We start from the raw sequence: 17,063 nt of genomic DNA, 5'->3' as shown, positions 1-17,063 counted from the left end.
GGTGGCTCAGTCGTTAAGCATCTGCCTTTGGCTCAGGTCATGATCCCAGGGTCCTGGGATCGAGTCCCACATTGGGCTCCCTGCTCAGTGGGAAGCCTGCTTCTCCCTCTCCCACTGCTTGTATTCCCTCTCTCGCTGTGTCTCTCTCTGTCAAATAAATAAAATCTTGAGAGAGAGAGAGAGAGAGAGGAAGGAAGGAAGGAAGGAAGGAAGGAAGGAAGGAAGGAAGGAAGGAAGGAAGGAATTAAAAAAAACAGAATCAACTAAGTAACTCCTTACATGTATGTGGATCCCTGACTTATGTTTTCTTTCTGTGGACCAACTGATCTCATAGAACAAATGATTGCCTATCACAGTGAAATAGAAACAAAGCATGACTTGAGCACACAGTAAAATTAAAATACATATATACATCATTATGAAGATGGAATCCACCAATGAGCTAAAACAAGAGATATGTCATACCTTTTTCTTCTTCAGCAACTTTTTGCTGACATCTGCCTTCATAGCAGTAATTTCAGGAACTATTCTTCTCCCATAAGGTGAGGGCATTGTCTCTTCCAATTGAAGTTTCTTCACCTTAGGTTTGCCAACTTTACCTTTTATTGCTTTTCCAGCCATTCCGGCCAGAACATCCTCTCGTTCTTGCGCTTCCACTTTCTGAAGTATAATTAAAAAGGAGGCAAGGGGAAGAAGGTGGGTGCATAAACAACTCATAAGAAAAGACAATCACTACTGCATAAGAAATAAAACGAATATCACTCATATAATCTAAAATAAACATTAAAAAAACACAATAATTCTAAGTCAAAAGACCTGAGTTGTAGTCCCACGTCTAACTAGCTTCTCATTTGTAAAATAAGGGGGTAGTAACTAAACGACCTATATGGTCACTTCTAACTCTAAGATCCTATGATATACTGGGCAATTTTAGAAAAAGTTTTTATTTTCTACCTTTCTCTAACTTCAAAAAAAAAACAGAATTCTACCTGGAGAAAACTAAATTATAAAAAAAAATTAAAATTTCTCTGTTATAAACCTAAAGACACTATCATTCTACTTTGTAAAAATCAAAGTACCAATATTCAATCATATATATTTTGTTCTTACCTCTTTGGGGGAAAAGAGACTGAATCAATAAGCTATTTTGAAGTCAGTTAAGAAAATTTAACTGATAGAAAGTATCAGAATTCAATTTATTCTAAATTCCCATTCCATATAACTTTTTATATTCATCTATTCTAGGTAGAAATTATTTCTTTATAACTTCATATAGCTAGAAGTTTAATCCTAATGTGGCTTATAAACACATTAACCTTTACAGAGTTAAAAGAAACTGAAATAATTAAAGAAGAATTTTCATTTCATAAACATTACTTTTCCAAATATTTTTTAATGTAGACTTAACCTACATCCAGTTCATCAGCAAATGCTGCTAAGTCTTCTTTCCAAAGATCTGAAGGCGATTTTCTTTTAAGATCATTGACTTCTCGCCCCTATAATAAGAAAGTAGTATAATTTAAACAATCAGTAACTCAATAATATATAAAGGGTAAATCAAAATACTTCTTTTTGGAAAAAGAAAAACAAAGAAATGGATAATACTGAAATAGTTTCAAATTATTTAACCCACAAAAGTTCATACTTTAGCATCTCTCTGTTTAATCAGTTCTTCAACTTTTTCTTTAGTAAGAGACCACAGAGACATATTTAAAATATAATTAAAATCGGGGCCTGAAGGAGTTCCTGAATCAGAGGAACTATCATCATGCTGGTTTTGTGTTTCTTCCTCTTCTGCTGCCTGTAAAAAATAATAAACTTTATATTAAAGTCCTGTATAGTATTAAATCAATGCTGAATTTTACTGAATATTGAGCTAAAAATTCCACAAATGCTATACACTTAATACTCTATCTTAAGGGTGGATGGGGTTCTTTTAGATTATCTGCAGGATTACCTATAAAAAATGTATTTCCTATAAAAAGTTTTCTAAAAATACACAATAGTAAGTCTTCAAAAGGAACAGGTATATTCACTCCCCATTTATATAGGAATCTGATGAAAAATTAACTGCTTTGCCCAGGCACTAAGTCATGAAATGAGAAGATACCACATATCTTGAAATTAATAGAGTAGAACTAATGTTTTATCACTGCATCTTGTCAGATTTTTATACTGGTGAGTGAATGAACAATTTGAAACCCAAAATAAGTATCACTTATGGAGAATGTTTTACAGTTGTAATATAAATATGCTAAGGTACAGTCATTCATTTAGTATGATTTCTTAATAAAATTCTCTAAAGCAAGAATACTCATGTATGAAGAGAAAGTTCAATTAAGAATTTAATAGCTGGTAAGTTAGAGTAAGAATTATGGGGGTATTCTAAAATTTTATTTATAAGGTCTTTTTTCATAGAAAAGATTGCAATAGGGGCGCCTGGGTGGCTCAGTTGTTGAGTGTCTGCCTTCGGCTCAGGTCATGATCCCAGCGTCCTAGGATCGAGCCGCCCTGCATCAGGCTCCCTGCTCTGCGGGAAGCCTGCTTCTCCCTCTCCCTCTGCCCCTGCTTGTGTTCCTTCTCTCACTGTGTTTCTCTGTCAAGTAAGTAAATAATCTTAAAAAAAAAAAAAAAGAAAAAGAAAAAGATTGCAATAAAAAAAATCCTCTTTTGCTAGTATTAAATTTCAAAATCCAGTGAATTTAATAGAAGTTATTATAGGTGACATCACCTCTAAGATTTTTAAAGTAACAAGAGCCATTAAATAAAACTGCATTTAAATTATTTAAGGCACTCAGATAATTAAAAATGACTGAGTTAACCATGATACTCCATGAAACAAAAAGTTCACTTTTGGCAACCAAAAAAGAAAAAAAAATGTTTTCAATTTAGTTTAAAATTTTCAGTAAAATAATGTATATATACTAAGTAAAGTTTAGTGTACTTTAGAAGGGATAAAAATATAAATTGCAAAGCAACATGCTTCATTACATAAACAAAACTATGAATTCAATTAAGCAACAATAGCCAAATAAGAAATGCTGTTGCTGAGTTCATCAATGATTAATAAGTACCTAGACAAACAGTACTTACGACAAATTAATAAATTCTACCATTTTTAAAAATTCTTCATGAAACAGTGTGTTTCTTTGAAATATTTAAGTTGTTACACTACTATTAAAATATTACTAGGGTGTCATAAAATCCTGTTTAGATCCACACTTTAAAAGTCTATTTGCTCTAGGTTTTGATGACACCCAAAGTATTATTAACGAACACTCAATGAATATATGTGTACTATCATTGTTAACATGAAGATAACTAAGGATATTTTCAGAAATCAGAAAAATAAACTTTTCAAGTTCCAATGACAGAATTCTATTATGTTAAAAAAAAAAAACTCTAATCTCATAATTATCTGCTTTATAATTCTCTCTTCTCCAACTCTACACAATAGGACACTCTTATAAGAGCAGCTTCTTTTGTTACCTTAACCCCCAAAGTGAACACATGGCCAAGATGCTGAGAAAATTTTGATGGTGACAATGAAATTATTGAAACCAACCACTAAGTTTAACCCATGAAATCTACTTCCACTGGAAGGGCATTCTCAAACCCTACACACCTTTACCTTTTAAAACTAAGCATTAAATTTACTAGCTTACTAGTTAATATTTTTTAAGATATAGTTTAAACCAACAATCCATAGAGAAGGGCAAGCAGTGTATAAACCATAATTTGGGATTCAAAAATGCAGTAAAATACATTGAAAGGAAAGCAAAAGTGCTTGGATCATCTTAATTTTGAATATTCCCCACCTTGTCCTACCCCATTTTCCCTAAACGATAAATAAGCCTATTATCTTAACATGTAATTGCTAAGTATATAATTTATTCTAATTTTACTCGCTCTAATATCTGGCATTATACTGACTGTTCAAAATTTTAAAAAGTTTAAATAATATAAACAAAAGCAGCATGTCAATGTAGTTGATAAAAAATATGGAAAACACTGTGGGTTGAGAATTCATAAATGTAAGGAAGTTATGTCCTATAATCATAACTATTTCTTAAGGATAATAACATCAGTATCATATATACACAACATTCTAGTTAAGTAAAAAATTAGTCATTTCCATAATTTTCTTCCTTTTGTACATTTGTGTTCTCAATCACAATGTTGTATTGCCTTTTTAAGTTTTTCTTTTAATTATACACAACAGCAAGAAACTAATTCTTGAGAAGAATCTCAAAGTTTCAATATTCCATTCACTGAATACTAGATATCTGAAATGGATAATTTAATAAAACATCAGACTTTTAATCTGAAGTTCCAGGGTTCAAATCTCTAGTCTAAGATCTAAGCACAGGGCAGAGCACATACTTGGGTGCTCGATAAACACTATAATATTGAACATTCTGTCTTTAGTCTTCCCAGCATAAACCGAAACCAGACCAAGTGAATGGTGACTGGATACCATACTCTGACCATAGTCAGACCAGTGTGAAATGATTTATGTGCTACCAGTGTAGTTCCCAGATAGTACACATGCACCTCACAAAAGCCACCACCACAAACAACTAACACCCTTTAATGGCAGGCTCAGAAAAAAGGCCAAGGAGACTGAGCTACCTTCTCACACCTGGAGTCATTTCTCCAGGCCCTGGTTGAGTCACACTGGCAAAGTGCTTTGTGGTGGGTGTGCACTGCAAATTCCTGTACTGTATCTGTTCTGTGGATAAACAGAAGACTTCAGTCTCCAAACAGACAACTCGGCACCTTTATAGCAGTACTGAATTTAAAATTTAGGGATTGGGTTTTTTGTTTTGGAATTTGCTTTTAAAAGCTTCTCTGAATGTCTTGTTCTGCAAATGATTACCTTTTCTTGTGCTTCTTTCCAGGCTTTCACTGGGTCAGATTCATAACCTCTCTGGACTAACATTTGAATCAAATCTTTCTTTGACCTATTCTCTATGTGAGGGAAAAATAAAGTTAGGATCAAGAAAAGAGATTCAATTTGTATTTGTTTATATTCTACTGATAAAAATGTCTTCTATTAATAAAGATTTTTTTCCATTTTAACTAATGTTTAAATTTTTAAAGATTGCATCTTACCTATAGTAATTTTTCCTTGTATCTTCTCTAAAATGAAACGGGCTTGATTGTTAAGCTTTGTAGACTCTGCTCCCAACATTCCTACAAGCCACTCCTTACGTAAACCATAATAACTTAATCGTAAATCAAAGAATTCTTTCAAAATGTCTTGCACGGTTTCATACTTCTTGAGACATCCCATATGATCAAAGAGTACCTAAGAAAAACAGTTTTTGAAGATGACATAAATCTGTATTGGTATTTTTAACTTGTGTGACATCTACAGTACTTAAAATAACTATAACACACTTAAATGAACATACACCACCCCTAAAAGCTGTTAAACAGAACCAAAACTATTAAGTACATTTTGGTAAATATTCTTTTCAAGAAACTGATAAATTCTCAAAACTATGAAAATATTTAAAATAATTTTGAAAATAAAAATAGATCCTTTAAAAAAAGGTTCTAATTCAAAATGGCTATAAAACCATCTAAGAAATTTTTTTCAAACTAAAAGCATTCTATCTCTAAGTTTACAAATGTTAAATTTAAAGTTCTCTCTCCCCCATATACTCATAGATGTGATTTGTCTGTTTATAATTATGCTATAATTCATTCAAACTTTCTCAATTTGTAGGAAAATTTTTACTTCTTCTCTATCCTTTTTCTCCTTTTTTCTGTCTTTCTTAGCAGATCATGGCAGTTTGTCTCAGCCACTGTGCTACTGGATTTTTTCTTTATGTCTAAAAGCTAATTTGGAATGGAATGAGGGTAATCATACATGTTCACTTTCTACCTTTCTCTCCAATTATATACAAACACAAATATACAAGTTTAATAAAGCAGATTAGAAATATGGGGAGATGAGTACTCCACAATTAAAATGCTAATAGAGACAGGCATAAGGAACATGAAAATCCTGCACCAATCACTCCCATAACTTTTGGTCAGGGTGTGTATATCCCATGTGCTCAAGCCCAGATGCACCAATGCGGAGTTGGGATTAAGAGTAGTGGATAATAATCTAAAGGAATGCACCTTTAGATTCTTGATCAAATATACAGGGAGAAAAACATTCAGACTTACTACAGCCACAACCATCATGAAACCAATTATAAAAATTCTACTTACGGCATGGAAGAAACATTAAATTAATAGTAAATCTAGTCAATTACCATGGAATTACACGTAAGAGTAGTTTGAAGTTTAAAAACTTTGTGCAATCCAGCAGCTTCTGCTTGTGCTAGCTTCTCTTCAGTCATTTTCACCACAAATTTCACAGTTGTATCAGTATGATATTCTTTATAATCAGAAATTAATGCCGGTGTTTTATCTGTTCCATTTAACATAGGTTCTAAAACCTGTTCTTTGTATACCTATAAAAGATTTAAAAAAAAGTAATTCTTCTCCTGACACACACTCACGTTCTCATACTACAAATCATGCAATTTTTTAAATATTCCCTACTCTGGTGGGGAAAAAAAAGAAAAACCTCCCTCTCTATCATCTGCCCAGTCTGTACAGAGGACAATATACGGGGGTCTCAATGGTGAAAGAAGATATACAACGTAACGGTTCTGATTTGCTCACACACCAAAGGGCAAGGAAAAGGCCGAGTATGAAGAGGATAACATTAACTACATCTGACAAGAGATGACATGCATACTTTTAGATCTGTAACAGCTGATACTGACATGAATTTGTTAACCATATTTATAAGGGTTCCAAGCCAGCTTAAGTCATTCTACATGTAGAGAAATTAAACTTTTAAATTACTATTTGAATACTCAAAGCACAAATTCAACTGGATGGGTCAAAAATGTATATAGGAATTTTTAAACATGATACAGACTTAGGACAAACAACAATGGAATCATATTCTTACCAGAAAGCATTCCACTGCCCTCCTGACAGGCAGTGAAAATACTTCTACTAACCTGTGTCCAAGTTCTAACTGGAAGCTCTGTAATCTCTACTGTGTTTCTATCCACCACAAATATTTCACCACTGACTGCATACTGGTTTTGACCAAGCTCTTGGATGGTTCCTTTAAAGTTTTTGTAATTTGGAAGCTGCAGAGAAAAATAAAAATAACTTAAGGCCCTGACTTCTCTCCTAACCGCCAGTACAATATTTGAATGCCCCTTAGTCTATGGTCTACTGCTACTAACAGATTAACATGAATGAAACTAAATTCCTCATCCTTAATAGTCTGTCTCCAAATAATCACTCAACCTTGAATTCATAGCTTCTGTTAATATAATCTCAGCATCTCGCAATCTCAAAACCTTAGCTTTAGGCGCCCGGGTGGCTCAGTCTAAGTGTCTGCCTTTGGCTCAGGTCATGATCTCAGAGTCCTGGGATACCACCCTGCCTTGGACTCCCTGCTCAGTGGGGAGTCTGCTTCTCCTTCTCCTTCTGCTCCGCCCCCCTGCTCTTGCACTCTGTCTCAAATAAATAATCTGTAAAAACAAAAACAAAAAAACCTTAGCTTCATCTTTCCTAGTCTTAGAATATTTTTTTCAGCCTATTGCCTCTATACCTCCTTCTCCCCTAGACTAATAATCCTTTAAAATCAAACTCCTTGGATGTTATATTGAAAGTCTTCCACAGTCTGGACCCATTCTAACTTTCTAACTTTTCTCCAATGATTTGCCTTCCATACCCTGAATATTTTGAATATTCTTACCTATATATGTATATGTATCTATATACACATATATGTATCTACCCGTATATATACTGAGCACATGAAAACATGTATTGACCAGATTGTCTTAATATTCTAAAATACATCTGAAAGGATTAAAACACTATAATCATAAAGCATTTTATGCTTCTATTAGAAATATCTTAAGTACTTTAAAGTATTTAAGGAGAAAAACAGATTTTAAATCATACTAGTAATGTTTTATTTTGAAATACAAGAATGAGGGCGCCTGGGTGGCTCAGTCGTTAAGCGTCTGCCTTCGGCTCAGGTCGTGATCCCTGGGTCCCGGGATCGAGTCCCACATCGGGCTCCCTGCTCAGCGGGAGGCCTGCTTCTCCCTCTCCCACTCCCCCTGCTTGTGTTCCTGCTCTCGCTATCTCTCTCTGTCAAATAAATAAAATCTTTAAAAAAAATAAAAAATAAAAAAAAATGCAAGAATGAAATAAAACTTGGAGAGAAATACATAAAACCATGAAGTGTGTTTCTATATGCTGGTTTTATCAAGTTTTTTTCCTCTTTGCTTATATTTTCTACAATAAGCACTACCATTTTTGTAATACAAATACATTTTAAGTGTATCATGATAAAGGGAAATTTCCAGATGATTTTAAATCACATAGAAAAGGGGAGGACACTTTTTTGAGAAGTTTTTCTTGGAGGTAGTTTGGGGCAAAAACAAGCACAGTGGATGATATAAGGGCAAAAAAAAAAAATGGGGATACATTAAAATATATACAATTGTTTTTAAGATTCCTTACAACTCCAATATGACTTAGTTTGAGAACAAAAAGTTGCATATAATTTTGTCATAAAAACGTTATTCTCTATGTAATTTAGATATTTGAAAACCTGAAATATGAAGTATTTTTAATTTTCAAAAAAGTTTTTCCCCATAATCCTTATCTCCAGGCTTTTCCCAAAGCTTGTATCTTTTACTATAAGCACATATTAAGTTACATACTACTAAGGTCTTTATTGTCCACATATGTTCCAAAATGCAAATGCTTCCATTACTTTTCTAAAATGACTGGACTTTGTAGTTAGTACATTATCATTTGTTAAATAAACAATATAAGCAGTAAGTTCTAAATAATTACCATAGGATGAGGATCCAAGCCATCTAGCATTCGTCTGACATTGTTCACAATTTCCCTAGCATCATAGTTGGGTAGTTTACAAGCCCATCCAGTACCAATGCCCTCAGCACCATTTATTAAAACCATGGGAATTATAGGAATATACCACTCAGGCTCAACGCGTTGATTATCGTCATAAAGGAATTTGAGCAGGTTGTCATCCACAGCAGGAAAAAGCAGTCTTGATAAAGAGCTAATGAAAGGGAAATAATATGGAAAAATGTCCCGTTTTAGGAAATTAAACTTTATAAAGACTTTACATTTCAAAAATTAAGAAAAATGCTTTCTAAAATTTTGATTACATGTACTTAAATACAACTTACCTAAACTTACTACCAAATACATTTCTCTCAGGCAGAAAGCCAGAATAAAATAGCCCTATTTTACTTACATGCTTACTTACTAGTCCACCTAATTTCTTAGTATTGATAAATCATGTTTTATGGATTTCCTCTTACTCTGACTAAACCCCCAAACCCTTCTTCAGCCTAAAAAGTAGTTGGATCAGAAAAAATCCTTACATTAATTAGGACATGTTTCACCAATAAGTCACAAACACTGAGATCAACAAACTTCATTCTCTTTGCAATCAAGTAATTTGGAGCATTCACGCTCAACAGAGTACCCAATCATCTCTCCATACTTACAATTCTATTAAACATTTAGTTAGTTCCAATATACTTCAAGTAGAACTTTATATCACTGTATCAGCAAACTGTTACCTTAACATTGTGAAAATATAACGAGGGCTTGCAGCATCTTTGCCACCATGAAGCCGAGTTCCAAACTGACCAATAGGCTGAAGCAAGTTAATGTTGTTGCTTCCCACAAAGTTCTGAGCCAAATTCACAATAGTCATCATCAATGCTTGCTACAGCATAGAAACAGAATATAATATTAATATTCTAAATTTTCTATACATATTCCCTAATTTTTATTAAAATCCAAATTCTTGATTCTCTTACATTTCCAAAGAACTTATAAAAGAAAAAATACTTTATTATGCTTAATTATCATTCTTCATGCCCATAAATACAGTTTTCAATTGATTGCAATCTTAATGCTTACTTCTCCATGATGATAAGCAGACATCTCAGCAACAGATCCAGCCAACTGGGCAACTTTTACTTCACGTTTATCATTCCTCTTGAAACAGGTAAATAAAACTTTTCGTTGTCCTGGTTTAAAACCTATTTTTAAAAAGAACAACCCTCTTTTAAAAATATTACTCCAGATATAGTTGCAATGTTTCTTTTAATGACAACAGTGTTCTATATATTCAGGAGAAAAAAGCAAAGATATAGTTTGCTTTTGAAAAATAACTAAAATTGTTACTTGAGATTCTATAACACAGTAAGTACATAGTAACATGTTTTTATATCATCTCAGTCTATTCCAAAAGTGAGGTGCCAGGTAAAAGACCACCCCTTCTGGTCTTAAAAGAACTGCTCAATGGCACCAAATCCCTTTCACAGGAGTTGCCGAGTTGCAGAACATTCATACACCCAAAATGTCAGTTGTAACTAAAGTAGCGGCAAACCATCAATAAGCCTAAAAAGTATATTACTAGAGTATCCCAAATCAGAAAACCCTTATAAAGAAGAGATGTGTTGTGGCAGTTAAGAATGCAGGCTTTAGAATCTCACTGATCTGGATACTCTTCTCAACTTGGCCATTTACCATTTGACTTTTTGCAAATTACTAAACCAATAGTCTCAGCGTCCTCATCAGTGTAATAGAAATAATTACCTTCCTAACAGGGTGATCATAAGGATTACATGAGATAATGCAAGCAAAGCATTCTGCTTCCTTATCATTCTTCTTGCTCTAGGCCAATGAGCACAGTAATAAACTTTTCAGTATATGCTAGCTATCATCATCATCGTGGGCTCAGAACATGGTAGAAACAAGATGACAAAATATGGCCACTTTCCTTGAGAATTTTATAATCTAATTGAGGAGGCAAAATTGACACAAGTAAAATAAGAGGCACACAATATTGGAATAGAAGTTTAGGCATCTGAAACCAATTTAGACTGCAATTGTTAGAGAAGACTTCACAGAAGGGATGTAACTTAAAGCTGAATTAGATGGATGGGTAGAACCATCTGCTATTAGCTGAAAACCCAAGCAACACAAAGATCAACTTGCTAAAAGTTATAAAATGAAAATTAAATATTTCCAGATAGAAGAAAAAAAACTGCTCTACCTACCAGGTACCAGTTTCCAAATTTTTTTTTGGCAAGTTCGATAAGTTAGGTTTGGGGTACTAAGGCATAAAGGTGTTTTTTAAAATTTAGTCTTGGATAACTATTTTAGAATCTATAAAAATCCCATTTTATATTTTATTTTAAAAAGTCTGCAATCAACCTGGGGCAAACCTTTAAAAACTGGCTTTAAGGTTAATTTTCCTGAAAAGCTTAAAAAGCGTTTAAGAGATTCAAATTAAGGAATATGAAAGATTTCAGTCCTACCAAAAGATCTCAAAAACAAATTCAGAATTTTAAATTTTATTATAAGAATAGCTTCTAGTACATGAAATTAAAATATACTCAATAACTACATACAAAAGTGAGAAAGATTTTAAAACAAAAGCTACTTACCATCAACAAGAGATGGTATAGATCTTTCATTGTCTGAGTTTGAGAAGAGAATCAATTCCTTGTTGATGAAATCATTGTAAGTCAAATGCTTTGTTGCTGTACCATACAAAAATTGCTAAGAGAAAAGTTATATAGCAACACTGTCATTATTCCTGCATGAATTTTAGTCTCTTTCATCCCCCAGACCACCACTCTTTATGACTAACCTCTGGTAAGCCATGTAACCTACGCTGTCTCCGGTCTTCCATAAAATTGGTTAACCATTCTTTTCTGTCATCAATCTTCTTTTTACTGAATGCCTGAAAGATTCCAGGTAACAATTCCACACATTAAAAATTAAATGACTTTCATTATACAAATAAAATTTATAAAGGCAAATAACTAATTATTAATTTCTCAGAAACTGAGTTTTTTTTCCAATAGGCTTTTGTCAAAAATATACTTGAACAGAAGTCTTTCAATTAAAGAACTTTGAAAGCAGAGCATCTGTGTGTGAGACTGGGGTGAAGAAACACTAAGATTAACTAGTTTGGACATTAGAGTTCAAAAGAGACTTACAGAAAACCAAGACTGGGAAGAAAGGTATGGCAGGAAGGGGGATGGATATCACGAAAAAATTTTTTTTATTAACTTGATTACCAAGGTAATGGCAGCATCGTCTTCAGGACCAGCATATCTAAACAAGATGCGGTGCCTTTCCATATCAGCAAAATATTCCTTTGCTTCTTTAGCTGTGCTGGTACCCAGCCCTGCACAATTTAAAAAATAAAATTGAAAAAAATCCAGACAGAGAAGAACAAATACTACATGAGCTCACTTACATGTAGAATCTAAAATTTCGAACTCATAAAAAGAGTAAAATGGTATTTGCCGGGGACTGGGGAGAGGGGGAAATGGGGAAATGTCAATCAAAGAGTACAAACTTTCAGTTACAAGGTGAATTAAGTTCTGGGGATTTAATGTATAGCATGGTGCCTACAGTTAATAATACTATGTTGTATACTTGAAAATTGCTGAGAGATCTTAAATGTTCCTTCCATACACACAAAAAATTAACTATGTGAGGTGATGGATATGTTAATTAACTTGATTGTGGTAATCAGTTTACAACATATGCATATATCAAAACATCATGTTGTATACTTTAGATATGTATAATTTTATTTGTCAATTCTTCTTCAAAAAAGCTGAAAAAATTTCCAAGAATTTGAACATTAATGGCTGTTTAAAACCATTAAAAGCTGACAGATCAAGCTGGCAACACATATACCAATGGATCAATTTTAATAGACAAAAACCAGACATTACATGCCTCCTGATGTAAATATACAATACCACTTGTTAAATGTTTTTGCAATGTAAATCTAATCCAAGTCTTATCAAGCCTCCAATTTAACTACCCGTTAACAGAAAGTAAGAGGCAGAGGAACATACTATATACTTAATGAAATTACAGGGATAATCAGCAAAATCCAGAATGTGTTAAATTATACAGGACAAACAATCCAACTTTTTGAACAAATAAATTACAAGGGAAAAAAATATGAAAAGAGAAACAATATATTAAGATTTAATAGATTTATCAAACCAAATGCAATGTGTGGACCCTGACTGGATCCGGACTCAAAACAAAACAAAACATTTTTATTATAATCAGAAGAATTTTAACAATGACTATTTAAGGTTATTAAAGAAAGATATGATAAATTATGAACATTCTTTAAACATTCTTTTAGAGATACATACTAATATATTATGGAAATAATATAAAATCTAGAAGTTATTTCAAACTAATGGGGAGGAGATGAAAAGAGTTTTGATAAACAGGATTGGCAGTGAAATGGTGATTATTTGAGTGCATGGGAAGCCCATTACACCACTCTCTCTACTTCTATAAAATTTTCCATAAATTCTTTAAAAATCAACCATAGCTACTTTTTGTAGTCTAAAACAAACTTTCCAAATATTTTATAATGATCTCAAAAATAAATTTATGTCAGTGGTAACTTCACAAAATTTAAGTATTTTAAAATACAAACCTTTGTAGTATTTTATTTTCCAGGCTTTCTGGTTTTCTATATGTTTTTTCCACTCATCAAATTCAGGAATACTATAGAAGGAAAGTTCCTGCTTATTTTTGCTAGCCTTAAATTAATAAAAAAAAAATTAGTTTTCTGCTATTCTTTAAGCAACAGTATAAAAATATATTAATGTAAATAGTACCTTCACAATAGGAGTAATGAACTCTTCAAGAAAGCCATGCTTCAAAAGTGATGGCCAATTGTGATGGATGAAATTAATAAGCAGGCCTTTAATGTGAGAACCATCTTGATCCTAAATAAATGTTAGTAAAGAGTGCTATAATAATTTTATGAAACATAATTATTTATATAACCAAATTTTAAAATGTATGAATGTAGCACAGGCAAAATTCCAAATTTTGGAACTGCACTTTAAAAACCAGTAAAGATTATCCTTTAGATATACACAGTAAGCAATTTTTTCTTAAAATTCAAATAATGAATATAGCTAGTGATAGACTAAATCTTCCTATCATTACAAAATACACTATCATTGTATGTTTTATATAGATTTCACTAAGAGAATGATTTAAGGATGAAAATACATAAAACATGGTTATAATGCCACTTCACTGAACAAGGGAAGGAGTAATGCATGGAGTACAGGTGTGAAGTCTTATCTTGATATAAAAACTGCTAAATTTCTGCTTAAAACTACATAGCAGCTTTTTCAGTGGAAGATTTTCTATACAAATGCTTTTAATTAGAGTACATGAGACATGCAGTTGGATGCATATGAAATTCTTCCATTTTGGTTTTCCAGTTCTTTCCTAATTACTGCCATTTTACTATTCAAGTCCTAGTTTTTGCACATCTCAAATTATGCCATCATATACAAACATTATCCATCATCCTATTGATTAATCTTTGTTGCTTAAAAATTTCATCATTCCCTTTCGACTTATAGGTAGGCTTCAACCCCACAATACTACCATGCGTTCTACTCTTCTCATATTTATTGCATTTAAAAACATTTTTAAAATAACCAAAAAGACGGCTGCATAAAATGTGCCTCACACAAACAATGCCATTGAATGTTTTCTTCTCCTCACTTTGATGTACAATCATTTTCCCTTTTACTTTCTTGGAGAAAGTCTCATGAAACAAATATCAAAAGGGCACTCTGAAAAAGAGAAGTTTTAAATATGTGGCAACCTTTAAACCAACCTGATCAGTCATAATCATAATCTTCCCATAGCGTAAGGTTTTCAGAGATTCTGCATCATCATAACTTTTCTTGTACTGTAGACCAACTATTTTGATAATATTGTTTATTTCTGCATTTTCCATGATCTGTGCAAAAAGAAAAATAATTCAAAGTATGTTAAAAGTGTTGAGGGGTGCCTGGCTGGCTCAGTCGGTAGAGTATGCGACTATTGATCTCAGGGTTGTAAATTCAAGCCCAACACTGGGTGTAGAAAGTACTTAAAAATAAAAAAAAAAAAATTTTTTTAAGTGTTGAAATATATAAAAAGTGAGTCAGAATTTACTTTTAAAAACTGAGCAATTTAAATAAAGTATTAAAATGTCATATATATGTGGAGATATGAGAGAAAGATACCTGTTTATGAGAAGCTTCCCGTACGTTAAGAATTTTTCCCCTAAGTGGAAAGACTCCATATCTGTCTCGCCCAATCACACCTAATCCAGACACAGCCAACGATTTGGCAGAGTCTCCCTCTGTTAATATCAGTGTACACTCCAGGGAATGTTTGCCACCTGAGAGATATTAAAAATGACATATACTCCAAATTCCTCAATTTTACCAATGAGAAAAATGAAGCCAGAAAAATTAATAATCACAATGACAGTAAAAGGTTGTTAAGAGTAACATTATGCTCAGCATACTTTAAATGTTAAGTATATTTTACTGAATTCCTATCCCCCGAAAATTGGTAATATGTAGTGCATGTGTAATTTTAATGAAGTAAAATTATACTCTGCACATAAAATTGTATAGTCTGGAAAATGAATATTTTCTATAACCATACAATTTAACACTTAAAATCTTGAAAAAAAAAAATCTGAATCTTACCAGCATCATTAGCATCATCCAGTTTGGGAATACCTTTGATTTTACTATACTTTACTGATGAACACTTCTTGTTCAGCTGAGTCTGGGCTTTAAATTTCACCCAATTCAGAATACTTTCTACAATGCCACAGTTAGAAGCCTAAAAATCAAAGAATAATGATATACAAACAAGCCAGAAGTTCACACACTTAGCTAAAATTAATGTAATACTTGGAATCTGTGCAGTTATATGGCGAAACACTAATGGTGATGATAATGATACATGCTAGTAAATTTTACTCTAACTACAGTAAAGCTAACTCAGGCAGCTATACACAATAGCCTATTGTACAGAAATACAGATTTGAATAAAGGGCAACTTACCAAAATATGAAAAGAACTATTATGATAAACCCCATGAAAAATATACATAGCTTTTGTTGCAAGTTAATTTTGTTAAAATTAACATGGTACAAGCTGATCCACCCATGAATTTACTAGCTGGGAAATTCTAGACACTGACATTTCTTATATTCCTCAAAAACACAAATCTTGAATTTGCTATGACAAAAACTATTAATATATAGGAAACATTAGGATAATCAAGAACTTATGAATCATCCTTATTCTTTAAAAAGTTTGGTAATGAGAATTTCAACATTATATATTGTGTGTCACCATGCAGTGAGTCAATGTGTGACGAGATGTTAACCCAAAAAGAAGAGTGAAGAATCTCCAAGTTGGAGCTATTTATTTTTCATTATCCTGGGTAGTTTGATTTTAGGTGTAAGAAATAGTTTTCTGCAATGTGAGATATAAAAAGAGGTGGACTATGTTGCCAAATCTAAACTTAATCCACTCAAAATGAAAAAGTATAAAATCTAAAATCACTTCATCATGAATGCTATGAGGGCAGAAATTTGCAAAAGCATTAATGTAGCGTCATTTGTATTCAGAATTAATGATTAGATGCAAAAGTACTATTTCTATAGGCTTTAAGCTGGGAACCTAAAAAACAACTTTTGTTTGTGAGGGCATACCTTTGAATTTACAATACCAGAATGTGCTAAGTAAGTTATTTCTATGGCAATTACAAAACACTCCTCCACCAAACTATAAACTTCCAAAGGGGGCTGTGATTTATTCATCTTTACATTCACAGTGCAAATATATTTAAAGGCGCTTTACATATGTTTATTTAATATAGGTTTACTGATGGTACTGCTGAACAAGGGAAGTGAAGTAAATCTTGCTTATATACAACAGATTTTGAGAAATTATTAACAACTGCAAGGCTCAGTTATAAACCTAAGATTATTTATTTGTACTCTCACCTCATTAAAACAGTCCAAATACATGCAAAGTAAAATGAAATTTTAAAATATGTAAAATATGATAAATTTTATATTATGCATAGATTAT

General features: G+C 32.5%; 1 protein-coding gene across 2 annotated transcripts in view; it reads right to left on the bottom strand.

Annotated features, from left to right (window-relative positions):
- TOP2B (DNA topoisomerase II beta) overlaps positions 1-17,063 on the bottom strand; it is a 59,684-nt gene that overhangs the window by 13,179 nt on the left and 29,442 nt on the right. For both annotated transcript variants that reach the window (XM_034993600.1, XM_034993592.1), the window contains exons 11-28: positions 15,663-15,801; positions 15,189-15,346; positions 14,795-14,920; positions 13,770-13,880; positions 13,586-13,691; positions 12,186-12,295; positions 11,753-11,845; positions 11,547-11,661; positions 10,012-10,133; positions 9,666-9,814; positions 8,905-9,136; positions 7,035-7,169; positions 6,273-6,473; positions 5,116-5,311; positions 4,880-4,971; positions 1,646-1,801; positions 1,413-1,496; positions 466-660 (exon numbers count right to left, since the gene is read on the bottom strand). In XM_034993600.1, coding sequence (XP_034849491.1) covers positions 466-660; positions 1,413-1,496; positions 1,646-1,801; positions 4,880-4,971; positions 5,116-5,311; positions 6,273-6,473; positions 7,035-7,169; positions 8,905-9,136; positions 9,666-9,814; positions 10,012-10,133; positions 11,547-11,661; positions 11,753-11,845; positions 12,186-12,295; positions 13,586-13,691; positions 13,770-13,880; positions 14,795-14,920; positions 15,189-15,346; positions 15,663-15,801 — 2,520 coding nt within the window. The remainder of the gene's footprint in view (positions 1-465; positions 661-1,412; positions 1,497-1,645; positions 1,802-4,879; positions 4,972-5,115; positions 5,312-6,272; positions 6,474-7,034; positions 7,170-8,904; positions 9,137-9,665; positions 9,815-10,011; positions 10,134-11,546; positions 11,662-11,752; positions 11,846-12,185; positions 12,296-13,585; positions 13,692-13,769; positions 13,881-14,794; positions 14,921-15,188; positions 15,347-15,662; positions 15,802-17,063) is intronic.

This window comes from Mirounga leonina, unplaced genomic scaffold (assembly GCF_011800145.1).
Source record: "Mirounga leonina isolate KUSES-001 unplaced genomic scaffold, KU_Mleo_1.0 Mir_115, whole genome shotgun sequence".
In the NCBI taxonomy this organism is placed as follows: Eukaryota; Metazoa; Chordata; class Mammalia; order Carnivora; family Phocidae; genus Mirounga; species Mirounga leonina.
Note: the sequence above shows the minus strand (reverse complement) of the source record. Positions and strands in the feature narration are given on the sequence as shown.